This window comes from Engraulis encrasicolus, chromosome 17, assembly GCF_034702125.1.
Source record: "Engraulis encrasicolus isolate BLACKSEA-1 chromosome 17, IST_EnEncr_1.0, whole genome shotgun sequence".
In the NCBI taxonomy this organism is placed as follows: domain Eukaryota; kingdom Metazoa; phylum Chordata; class Actinopteri; order Clupeiformes; family Engraulidae; genus Engraulis; species Engraulis encrasicolus.
In genome coordinates this window covers 9678472-9691757 of record NC_085873.1, presented here as the reverse complement: position 1 = coordinate 9691757, position 13286 = coordinate 9678472, and the positions used below count along the sequence as shown (strand labels likewise).

At 50.9% G+C, this 13286-nt stretch overlaps 1 protein-coding gene across 3 annotated transcripts in view; it reads right to left on the bottom strand.

The window, feature by feature from the left end:
• The window catches only part of LOC134467790 (calcium-activated potassium channel subunit alpha-1a-like), a 189927-nt gene extending 186531 nt beyond the window's left edge, over positions 1-3396 (bottom strand). For all 3 annotated transcript variants that reach the window (XM_063221724.1, XM_063221726.1, XM_063221725.1), the window contains exon 1: positions 2491-3396. In XM_063221724.1, the coding sequence (XP_063077794.1) occupies positions 2491-2781 (291 nt within the window). In that variant the 5' untranslated portion in view covers positions 2782-3396. The remainder of the gene's footprint in view (positions 1-2490) is intronic.
• Positions 3397-13286: the final 9890 nt, after the last annotated feature.

Here is a 13286-nt window from a genome sequence, read left to right as displayed (position 1 = left end):
AATAGAATAGAATAAAATAGAACACAATATGTACAGTATTTTACTGATGCAAAATATTGGATATGCAACCCAATATGTCTCAAGAACAGAATACAATCAAATAAAATGTCCTCTCTCGTCAATATCGTCAATATGTAAAAAAAAATACACCGGGTTGACTTGAGTAAAAGGCCCTCTGTGGAAATATTTATTCTCACTGGGTCCATTATTGTGGCAGTATGCCTGTCTAGACTAGTCTAGTCTGTGTTTAGATGTCTTGGAGTCTTGGAGAGCACTTAACTACCCATCCCAGGAACATAATTTTCACAAGCGCTGTGCCACTTGGTGCCAACCTAAACAGAAGTGAGACACTGCCTCGGAGTGTAGACTGATATATGGAGGGTAGAGGGACATATTTAAGGGATGTTTATGGAACAACTGTGGTGGGTTTCCCTGCAAGATTCAGGAAGGAAATGTTTGGCTTACATTGAAGTACTAGGGTTGAATTGGTTTGGGCACTCTAATTTGTGTGTGTGTGTGTGTGTGTGTGTGTGTGTGTGTGTGTGTGTGTGTGTGTGTGTGTGTGTGTGTGTGTGTGTGTGTGTGTGTGTGTGTGTGTGTGTCTGTCTGCACTCTACAAGTACTCTTGTTTGCTCTGCAATCCGTAATTGAATAATCTTCTAAGTTACAAAGGTGATCGATTATCTCAAAGATGTTGACTATTTCAGAAGATAATGGGAGGGATATGGCCTTTAGTTATCCATTTTCCATGCGCGACTGACTGGAGTGAATAGCATCTTGATTATAGGTCCATTAGGAGTTATGACAACTATATTTTGTCAGAGCAGAGTAATGACAGTAGCAACCCTTCACCTTACGATAAACACAGAGAATAAGAGGCGGAAAAGCAGCATAATAACGTAAGATAGCAACAAACAACCTTTGTCTAACTAGAATCAAATCAAACTGTTACTGTAATGGAGCACAGTAGGCCGCCTACAGGAGACTGGACAAGCCAGAGAGAATGACACTTGTTTGGAGACAGAATAATGAAACCTAAAACCTATCCCTCTATCTATCTTTTAGTAATAGGCCTACATGGTTTTAAACTTTAGTTGTGTAAAGCGCCACCCTTTCAAATGAATAGGCTGACTGACATTTCACTTCATCAATCACGGGGGCTACTCTGACTGTTATTTGATCAAGCCTCGTCCAGCTCATATTTTATGCAGGCCATTGGAGCTTTGAAGTGTTGGTCCCTTCCATCCCATGATGAAAGGTAAATGTTAAGCAATCTTTCAGGATGGTGAATATGTTTAGACTAATGGAATATTGTTATATCTCAACGGTGTAACCAACAAGAATCACTTAACCCATAACAAACTCTCTCCTTCAAGAGGAATGACGCCTATATATCCAACATTCAGAGAATTGTAACATAATCCATTATTTTCCCTGATTGTTGAAGAGCAGAACGTACGCTACATTCACGCCTTTCACAGACAACTCGGTTGTAAACAAGCCGGTTTGCGAAACAGGGATGGAGAAAATATATCGTGTGGAATGAGCGTTCAGCCAGCGAGTGGCACGCGCGCAGCGCCAGACGGCCCAGGAAGGCAGGCAGCCGCATGCCGACTATAACTGTAAAGCGGTCCGTTTGGCTTTGGTCAGACCTTTCAGCAACAATGTCTCGCAGAATTCAGAGAACAGTGTTTGACAGGGGAGCAGAGAACGAGCAACAGCTGACAGTGAGGGGGTGTGTACAGTACTGTGTAGCCAAGCCATAGCCGCTCCGGCCCGAGCAGACCTATTCCTGACTCTGGCCAAAAGTCAACCCGCAGGGGCAGGATATGTTGCAGCCGGCGACTACTGTGTTGCATGTATTTTAACGCGCTTTTAGTCTGATGCGCATTTTGGCCAGCTGGTTCAATTCCATATTTTCGACTGGTTCCAATAATTGTATGAAAAGAGGTTAATGGTACTAAAATTATTTTACATGAAACATTTTTATCATTTTATTCATAATCGTAGTGCAACTCACGAATAATGACACACATCCAGGCAGAATGATCATTGCAACATAACATATTTTTTTGAAAAGCAAAGGTGCGCGCCACAGACAATCAATTTCAACTTTTCTAGGGAGTGGAACAACAAGTGGTTCTGGTATTAGCACACTGTATTCTGCAGTTAATTCAAGTCTTCAACACGTAGCTAAGACCAAACTGTGTCTGTGACGACAAGTGAATATACGCACAACTGCGCCCACGCGCGCCGCTTAGCCTACTTTCTGGAATAATTCATTGTGTTATGGCGGGCAGCGATGCTATGTTGCCATGTTTCCACTCCTTTGCCAGTTGTGCGATGGGGATGATGTAATTGTTTCCCCATGTCAGTCAATCTCCTTTCCAACAGGATTTTAGCCACGGATACCAGATTAAAAATGGGAGTGATGTGTCATTAGAGTGGGGGAAACACTGTTGAAATAGAAGCAGAAAAGTCAGACGTTACCTTCTTTTTGATGTTACAGTGGCAACACACCGTCCAGAGGTATTTAAGAGTTCGCCATAAAAGTATGATGAATAGACCTCCAAAGAAAGTGACCATGGACGAGGCGAGGAAAGCCCACCACATGCGTTGGCCATTGTCGCACGGCACGTCGGGCGAGTACGGGATCATCACCTCCATCTTGGACATGTGGATCGAGGACGCTCCCGGCTTAAAACTGGCACTTTTGTAATTAGTCATTATACTGCTGCCAACGGTGCCAGCGGAGTGGTTGCCATCCTCGAGAACTAACATCCAGAGGTTTGTGAGGAGCACCTGTCAGCGCCCCCTAACCCATGCTCGGCCATGTTGCTTCGGCAGCTACCCCTTTCCTTCGATATGGTCTCATCAATTCTCCTTGATGAAAATCAGTAGCTACCCAGAGTAACCAGTGACGCGCAGTCTGTACGAGTGCAACTTCGTCCTTTTATTCCCCTCTTCCCGTCCACTTCCAACACGCATCAGGTCCTCAGCCACCTCCAGACGCGCTTCTGAGTGTTTCAGATGCAGTCCTCAGATAAATACAGTTATTCAAAAATGCTGAACAATTATATCGAAGCCTTATTCACGCCCATGTTTAATGAGCCTGGGGGCCTATCTGTGGAGCTGTCTTGTGGTTTTCAAATCCATCGATCGAGAAGTATCAAAAACAGATGTTTGCCAAACTCCACCTTGTCGATACGCTCAGCTTTGCCCGGCTGTTGAATTTCTGGTGACAGTTTCTCCTCCTGCCTGTGGCGCGCGCAATGATGCACATCCACACTAGGCTATCCCTCTCGCGAGTAATCCGCTAAGAACTAGATGTAATTTCGTAACGGTTGTTCCTTTACGGCTCATCCAGTGTCGCCAGCCGTCAGATAGATGATAGCGCCTTCCTCGGATGTCAGCTCAGATCCGAGGAAACTCGGTGGGGGAGATTTACAGGTGGGAAGGCGGAGTCTAAACACAAAACCCGATTGTGGATTCTGTAACGTTAGATGCTGTCTGCATCCTTGTCCACTTCTGTGAAAGAAACAGATGTGTGTTTAAGCCATGGCCTTAACGCAGACCAAACGTTTAAAACTATGTATTTTAATAGCTAAATGTAGCTGTAGGTCTACTGTAGCCTGTTTAGGTGGAGTCGTGAGGGGAGGAAATGGGCAGTTTATGCTTCGTCAGGATGGAGGCAAAGCAGAGTATTTCGGATATTCATCAAGACCGTCATTGTGCTGTTTTTTATAGACGTAATCAGCTGTAGCTTAGCCAGTGTCTGCTTGACATTTCTGGTTGGCTATGACGACCGTGAGCCAAAACACGTTTTCATCAAGGCTTCCTGTGAGGAAGTGGGAACTCCATCTGAAAACCTGTTGAGTGCGATAGCGGCGAAGGTCTCCCCTTTCCCCCGCCTTCTCGGAAGCACACTTGATTTCACAAAAACTGGGAGATCAAGCCAGCTAGGGTAGTCCTGTACCATGAAGTGTGGCTCTCTGTCTTGAGCTTCTTATATGCTACTGTAGGCCGTTATCAGTCGCGCACTCTCCGCAGTGACACAGATTGTTGGATTTGGGCTATAACAACAAAACGCACGGCCCATATTATGTCTGACAAGGGCTTCTCATAATTGCAATATAGAGTGTCAGGAAGGGAGCTTCAAGAAATCATGAATGGTATAGGTCTATGACAAACCACTGAAATTGGGTGGGGGGTGCTAGGGGCAGACAAAGTAAGTGTTTTGAACTTAATTACAAGTAGGCCTAATTGTATTACAGCCTACAATACTTGGTTGACATAGGCCTACTATTGCAATTTGCTGGTCCTATTCTGGGTTTAAAATATGTTGTGATAAACCATTATATAATACTATGGCATATAACAAATGTAAATACTATGTAATATACTATGAAATATTGCAATGTGTTGTCATTTAGCCTGGGCAACCACCACTTTAATACCACAATGTGTGCTGTAGCAGGCCTAGTTGTATAACACAAACTGAACTAACTATAGGGTTCTTTAATCTGTAGAATACTATGCATTTCGTACATGTTTTCCTATTTCAAATTATATCAATATAATTTCAATATACTATAAACAATCTTCACTTAGTTGTGTCATATATTCTATCTCAACCCTTTTGAGCATGGTAACATGGTCATGCATAGCCTACCTCTATTGCTAATTGTTTATTGGTTAAATTACTTTAATTGAACATGGTGATCACCAAATGCTTTCTGAGAGATGGTGCTTTTCTTGGATGAGAACAATATCAGTTTTGGTGAAACTACGCCATCTAGTGTCAAGTGGAAAACTTACTCTGCCTATTCTCTCATGAGCCTACTGCTATGCTTAGGCCTGTATTTTCACACATGACCAAACTTTAATCTGTGGGAGTGGTTGGCACACTGGGTATAAATCCAGCATTTCAATCAGGCATAAAATTCAAATTTAAATTTAAATTGAAAGCCCCTTGAGATGAACCACTCATTTTCCAGAGGGTCCTCAAAATACGGACATGACACATAGTGCACACGCATACTGAAGCTCTTCCTCACTACCACCAACCCCACATTTCCCATCTCTAGTCAAATACTGTAGATGTTCAGAATTCTGGCGTCAGGGTGTCTGAGTCTGTGTCTGTGTCTGTGTCTGTACAAGTGGACATGCACAGGAGTGCTGCGCACGATGTTATTGTCACCTGTGATTGGCGCAGACTTTCGTGCACGAGCTGGACACGAGCTCATTTACATAGACTTCGCGCCAAAAACACCCTTATTAGGGGGTCGGACTTATGCCCTCCAGCGCAGAAGTGACCAACGGGGACTCCATGCAGGACTGCGGTAGCCTTGTTAATGTTGGATCCGACTTTCTCTCTCTGTCTTCTCCCTATTCTCATTTCTCTCTTTGTGTCTCGGGCGATTCAGGATCCTATCGTCCTCATTTCTTTGCCTGTGTGCCGACCGTGCGTCTTTGAGAATGTAAGTTGCTGTTATTGTGTTGTTACTGTGTTGTGTGTGTACTCGCGGTTGTTTGTTACATTGTAACATTGCGTCGGCAGCGCGAGTATGTGTTTACCGTTTCTGTGTTCCGTTGTGTCTCTGTTTATGTTTGTATAATAGCACTTACTGTTTCTCAATGTCCGCGGGTTTGTCATAGTGCAGATTTGTGCAGTAATCTGTTACTGTGGCAGAGTAGTGGCTACATAGGTCCGTGCTCAGTTAAAGGGTTGCGTCGCCGATTGTGCTCTGTGCGCTGTAGGCACGCCAGAACGCAAGACCAGCTCTCTTAAAGGAGCCACGCTCCTTTTCTGTTGCAACACACTCGCTGTGTTTTTCATTGGGTTTTATGTGTACTTTGCTGTAGGCATTTACACATTTATGTCTGGGTAAGGAAATTTGCTTTAGGCAGTTTCCCTCATTTTCTTTGTATATATTTGTATATATTGTTTTTCCATTTATTCATGAATGTTGTGCATTCGTGTTTATTGTGTTAATTATGATTATTATGTATATATGCTATTTACTTATGTCGTTTTGTATTTTGTATTTTCTTCTGTTTTAGTAAACCACGGTTCACGGTTTCATCAAGGCCTTTAAACTTGTGTGTGTGTCCTTTCTTTGGGGATTATCCATTTTTGTTCTAACCGGACAACCTGTGCAGTTTGCTATTTTTCCCTGGACCAGCCCATTATACAGTCCTTTTTGTATGTCACATATCACCATTTTTCACAAGGTCCTTCGAGCCGGATATAGCATTTTTGCACAGTAAAGATGGATAACCCTGATGGCAACCTCCGTCCTCGCCGAGAGCAGCACCAGCCTCGCCGCCTGGACGACTTCTTGGTGGACCTGCCTCAGCGACGGCTGCCTCAGGATGACCCACACACACACACTGCTGCCCAGTCTGACACGGAGGACAGCAGGCCCCGGGAGGTGACACACACGCCCCCTGCTGGACATACATCTCCTCCTACAGACAACACAGCTATTCTTCTTGCTGCTTTTCAAGACATGCGGCAGGAAACGAGGGAGGACACCAGGCAGATGAGGGAGGATACCAGGCAGCTACAGAGGGAAGTGCAGTTCCTGATGCAGCAGTATCTCGCCACTCCACCACGCTCGCCTGCCAGAGACATTCAGGTGCCGACAGTCACACCTGGAGCTCACTCACCTAGTGGAAACCGCAGCGCCGAAGGAGGTACACTCTTCATGGAACTTCCTTTCCACCAGGCCACCTCGTCACCCCTGCGGCTGGACAGCACACACAGCCCTGCTCACCCGGCGAGCGCCACACGCCGTGCGCCGCAGCCAGAGCCACAGCTGCAAGACCAGCCACCTCTGCCCCGGCCACGCGTCGCCACCACCACAGCGGCTGCAGTGACGTCCACCCCACACCAGAGGGCAGCTCTTCTACACCCATCGCCGCTCATTGCGGAGCTGTCAGAGCGCGTGCGGAGCATGAACCTGCCACGGGGTCACCAGTCCTCACCGCCCAACGTGGCCACTCCAGATTACTCCAGGCCGTACAGCACGCGGCACCCCCCAGCTGCACCGCGACAACAGCCATCCTCGCATGCGTCTGCAGAGGCTCCGGAACAGTACGCGCTGCCACCACTGCCACGGCGGCTGCAGTCCCTGCCTCACCGAGAGACAACGTACCGCGGGCCCAAGATGAAGATCCCGCTCTTCACCGAGGACGACCCACGGCAGTTCAGCAGGATGCAGCTCGCTCTCGACAACGTCCTGCCTGATGACGCGACTGAGCGTTTTAAGTATCAGGTGCTGCTGGACCACCTGAAACTGGAGGAAGCTGCTCTGATGGCGGACGCCTACTGCCACAGCAGCTCCCCCTACACTGACACTATGGCTGCCCTCACCAAGCTCTTCGGCCAGCCCCGCAAGCTTGCGCTAAGGCAGATCAACATGCTGCTGGCGGAGCCCCCGGTGAAGAGCGGTGACCAGAGAGGCTTCAGGTACTTCGCCCTGAGGGTCCAGGCGTTGGTGGGGATGCTGGACAAGATGGGCACACAGGAGCAGCTGGAGCTACGTACGGGGTCCCATGTGTCGCGGCTGCTGCCCAAGCTGCCACATGAGCTGCGTACTGCTTTCCGGCGGTACATTGACCCTGCCCGTGTACCTGTCCCCACGCTACGGGACTTCGCCGACTGGCTGGAGCACGAGGTCGGCGTGCAGATGGATGAGACCAACGAGCCGACGAAAGCAGCAGCAGTGAGTCAGCCGGACCGACAGCGAGGCGCCAGGGGGAAGCAGACCGCAGCCACCCGGTCCACCACGGTCCTGCTGGTGGACCCCCCAGCCAAGCCAGCTAAGCAGCCGCCAAAGCCATCTCCACCCACACAGCAGCCGGCAGACCGACCCAAGAAGTTTTGCCCATTCTGCAGCAGCCAGGAGCATTACTTTAACCAATGCACCGCGTTTAAGAATATGTCCCTTGAACTGTCTGTAGAGTGGGTGAAGGCTGGGAAGAGATGCTGGAGGTGTGGACGCGACCACTTGGCGGCCCAGTGCAACCTCAAGACCCGGTGTCCTAAGTGCAACCGCCTGCACCTAGAGATACTGCACGAGGTGAACTCGCACATCCACAACAAGCCAGAGACTGCTACGCCGTCTTCAGCCAGCCAGCCAGCCAACTACTACCTCGACCCAGCAAGGAGAGGCAGTTGTGTGCTGCTGAAGATGGTAAAGGTGCACCTGCATTACGGGGGCAAGAAGATGGAAACCTACGCCATCCTCGACGACGGCTCCGAACGTACCATGCTCCTCCACCAAGCGGCGCAGCAGCTCGGCCTACAGGGACATAAGGAGGAGCTAGCCCTGCGCACCATCCGCCAGGACATCAGGACGGTGCCTGGCATGTCAGTGAGCTTCTCTGTGTCGTCTGCCTGCCACCCACAGAGGCAGTACAAGATACAGCGGGCATTCACATCACCCGAGCTTGGACTGTCCCCCCACTCACACCCAGTTGAGGCACTGAGAAAGACCTACCGCCACCTCAGAGGTCTGCCTCTCAGTTCCTTCACCCAAGTCCAGCCACTCCTCCTCATTGGCTCGGACTATCCAGACCTCCTTGTCCCCATCGAGCCGGTGCACGTAGGCCCTCCAGGCGGTCCTATGGCACTGAAGACACGGCTCGGATGGACACTGCAAGGCCCAGCTAAAGCCGTCAAGCACCGGTCCTCCACTACAACCTGCGCGTTCACCAGCACACCAGCACCATCAGCGGAGCTGCTACAGAACGTCTCCAAGCTGTGGCAGATGGATGTGCTGCCGTACAGGAACGAGAAGGTCGTCACCCGGTCCAAGCAGGACGCAGCAGCTGTCAGGATGCTGGAGGAGAAGACTGTCAGAGTGGCAGTCGACGGCGTTCAGCGGTACGCCACCCCCCTGCTGTGGAAGACAGGCGGTCCACAGCTCAACGCACCCCTGGAGGCTGTCCTGGGCCATCTCCGTGGGACAGAGAAGCGGCTGTCACAGGACCCTCCCAAGGCAGAGTCATTCAGCCATGAAGTGAAGAAGCTGGTGGACGCAGGCTACGTCAACAGACTCACTTCAGCTGAAGTCCAGTCCAATGACCATGCCTGGTACATCCCTCACCACATGGTCACCCACAACAACAAAGACCGCATCGTCTTTAACTGCTCATACTCCTACCAGGGCGGCAACCTGAATGAGCAGCTACATCCTGGACCCACACTCGGCTCCTCTCTGCTGGGTGTGCTACTCCGCTTCAGGCAGCATCCGGTCGCCGTGAGCAGTGACATTAAAGGGATGTTCCACCAGATTCGTCTCCTGCCTGAGGACAAGCCCTACCTCCGCTTCATCTGGCGAGACCTGGACCGTAGCAGAGCCCCGACTGTCTACGAATGGCAAGTGCTGCCGTTTGGGACCACGTGCAGTCCCTGCTGCGCCACGTTCGCCCTCCAGAAGCACGTCCTGGATCACAGCAGCCAAGAGGAGGACACCCGACACTCCGTGGAACACTGCTTCTATGTGGACAACTTGCTCCAGAGTTTCCCCTCCACATCAGAAGCCAAGCAGCTGATCGGCAAGCTGCAACCTCTACTCCTCTCCGGTGGTTTCGAGCTACGCCAGTGGGCCACCAACCTGCCAGAGCTCATCCGCCACATGCCAGCTGAGATGCGGTCAGAGAGCAGTGAACTCTGGCTTTCCCACGACGCAGCTGACCCTCAGGAGAGGGCCCTGGGGCTGTTATGGCACTGCCTGTCTGACAGCCTCAGCTACCGCCTCCGCTCCACTGAGACTGCTGAGCCCACCATGCGGACCATCTACCGTGTCCTCGCCCGCCAGTACGACCCTCTGGGACTGCTCATCCCCTTCACCACCAGGGCCAAGATCCTCGTCCAGCGCCTGTGGGACAAGAAGAGGGACTGGGACGACCCACAGCTTCCAGAGGACATACTGCGAGCCTGGCACACATGGGAAAATGAGCTCCAACACCTCACCTCCATCTCCATTCCCCGATGCTACTCCACCCTGGGGACACAGGTCGCTGCACAGACCATCCACGTGTTCTCGGATGCATCGGAGAGAGCCTACGGGTCAGTGGCCTATCTGCGGACTGTGTACGAGGCCGGTGACATCCAAGTTGCCTTCCTGGCAGCCAGGTCCCGAGTGGCCCCAGTCAGACAGCAGTCCATCCCCAGACTGGAACTCTGTGCTGCACACACAGGGGCTCAGTTGGGCTCTGTCCTGAAGAAGGAGCTCTCCCTGGCCACCACCGGTGTCACCTACTGGACTGACTCATCCACGGTCCTCGATTGGCTCCAGTCCCAGTCCTGCCGCTACAAGGTGTTCGTCGGCACCAGGATCGCGGACATACAAGAGCTGACAGAGGACAGCACCTGGAGGTATGTTCCCACATCAGACAACCCAGCTGATGACATCACCAGAGGGCTGACCCTGTCTCAGCTCATCCCAGAGCATCGCTGGAGTAGCGGACCACCCTTCCTGTGGCAGGACGAGACATCATGGCCTATTCGCCCAGAGCCTCCACCTCAGACGGCCGACGACTCAGCTGAGCTGCGGAAGACTCAATTCTGCGGCCACATCACCGTGACCTCCGACCCCCCACTGCCTGATGCAGGTAACTACAGCCTGTACCCGGAGCTGCTGGAGGCCACAGTCAGAGCCTGTCACGGGGCGGCCAAGCAGACAGGCTTCAGCGCAGAGGACTACAAGGACGCAGAGATGGCGCTCTTCAGAGAGGTGCAGAGAGACTCCTTCCCAGATGACCTCGCCCTGCTATCAGCAGGGAAGCCAGTCTCCAGTGACAGCAGACTCCTCATGCTGTCTCCAGAGTACGACGTGCAGGCCCAGCTGATCCGGGTAGGAGGTCGTCTGCGCAGATGTGACGCCATCGAGGAGGAAACACTGCACCCCATCCTACTACACCCTAAGCACCCCGTCACGCGGCTCATCATCCGTGACTACGACTTCCGTCTGGCGCACCCCGGACCACAGCGAGTGTTCGCTGAGCTGCGCCGACGGTTCTGGATCCTGCGTGGGAGAGCAGCTGTCAAGAAGCATCAGCTTAACTGTCCTGAGTGTCTTAAGTGGCGCGGCAAACCAGTGATCCCGAGAATGGCTGACCTACCACCATCCAGTCTGCGACTGCACAAGCCAGCCTTCTACTCCACTGGGATGGACTGTTTCGGGCCGTACCTCATCAAGATCGGCCGACGCACCGAGAAACGATGGGGTATTGTGTTCAAGTGCCTGACCATCCACGCCGTGCACCTCGACCTTCTGGCCAGCATGGACACTGATTCTTTCCTGATGGCCCTGCGGCGCTTCATCGCGCGCCGAGGCAAGCCCCACGAGCTGCTCTCCGACCAGGGTACCAACTTCAGAGGTGGCCACTCTGAACTGCAGGAGACGTTCCACGCCCTCAGCCCTGAACTGCAGTCCCACTTGGCCAGTCAGCAGATTGAATTCAAGTTCAATCCCCCACACGCTCCTCACTTTGGTGGTTCCTGGGAACGAGAGATCCGTTCCATCAAGTCTGCTCTTCACACCACACTCGGTGCACAGTCAGTCACTGAGGAGGTGCTGAGGACAGTCCTGATCGAGGTGGAAGGCATGATCAACTCCAAGCCACTGGGATACACCTCATCAGACATCGCAGACCCGGATCCCATCACTCCCAACATGCTGCTGATGGGGCGGCGTGACCCATCCATGCCACAGGTGGTCTACGCTGACTCCGAGATCCTGAGCCGGCGCAGATGGAGGCACTGCCAAGTCCTCGCGGACCAGTTCTGGGCCAAGTTCATCAGGGACTACTTGCCCACACTTCAGACACGTTCCAAGTGGCAGCGGGACAGAGAGGACCTCGCCGTCGACAACATCGTCATGATCGTCGACCCCCAGCTCCCACGTGCTCTGTGGCCTGTGGGCAAGGTCACTACTGTCATCCCTGGAGCAGATGGCAGAGTGAGGACAGCACAGGTGCAGGTCAAGGACCGGACCTACACCCGCCCAGTCTCACGCCTGGTGAGACTTCCAGCACTCCCGGAGGACTCTTCTGTCTGACGCCTCACATTCATGGACACAACTTTGTGCCAAAGTTGGGGGCGGCTGTTCAGAATTCTGGCGTCAGGGTGTCTGAGTCTGTGTCTGTGTCTGTGTCTGTACAAGTGGACATGCACATGAGTGCTGCGCACGCTGCTATTGTCACCTGTGATTGGCGCAGACTTTCGTGCACGAGCTGGACACGAGCTCATTTACATAGACTTCGCGCCAAAAACACCCTTATTAGGGGGTCGGACTTATGCCCTCCAGCGCAGAAGTGACCAACGGGGACTCCATGCAGGACTGCGGTAGCCTTGTTAATGTTGGATCCGACTTTCTCTCTCTGTCTTCTCCCTATTCTCATTTCTCTCTTTGTGTCTCGGGCGATTCAGGATCCTATCGTCCTCATTTCTTTGCCTGTGTGCCGACCGTGCGTCTTTGAGAATGTAAGTTGCTGTTATTGTGTTGTTACTGTGTTGTGTGTGTACTCGCGGTTGTTTGTTACATTGTAACATTGCGTCGGCAGCGCGAGTATGTGTTTACCGTTTCTGTGTTCCGTTGTGTCTCTGTTTATGTTTGTATAATAGCACTTACTGTTTCTCAATGTCCGCGGGTTTGTCATAGTGCAGATTTGTGCAGTAATCTGTTACTGTGGCAGAGTAGTGGCTACATAGGTCCGTGTTCAGTTAAAGGGCTGCGTCACCGATTGTGCTCTGTGCGCTGTAGGCACGCCAGAACGCAAGACCAGCTCTCTTAAAGGAGCCACGCTCCTTTTCTGTTGCAACACACTCGCTGTGTTTTTCATTGGGTTTTATGTGTACTTTGCTGTAGGCATTTACACATTTATGTCTGGGTAAGGAAATTTGCTTTAGGCAGTTTCCCTCATTTTCTTTGTATATATTTGTATATATTGTTTTTCCATTTATTCATGAATGTTGTGCATTCGTGTTTATTGTGTTAATTATGATTATTATGTATATATGCTATTTACTTATGTCGTTTTGTATTTTGTATTTTCTTCTGTTTTAGTAAACCACGGTTCACGGTTTCATCAAGGCCTTTAAACTTGTGTGTGTGTCCTTTCTTTGGGGATTATCCATTTTTGTTCTAACCGGACAACCTGTGCAGTTTGCTATTTTTCCCTGGACCAGCCCATTATACAGTCCTTTTTGTATGTCACATATCACCATTTTTCACTGTAGATGTGCTAGTCAATTAATTCTGTGGATGAAA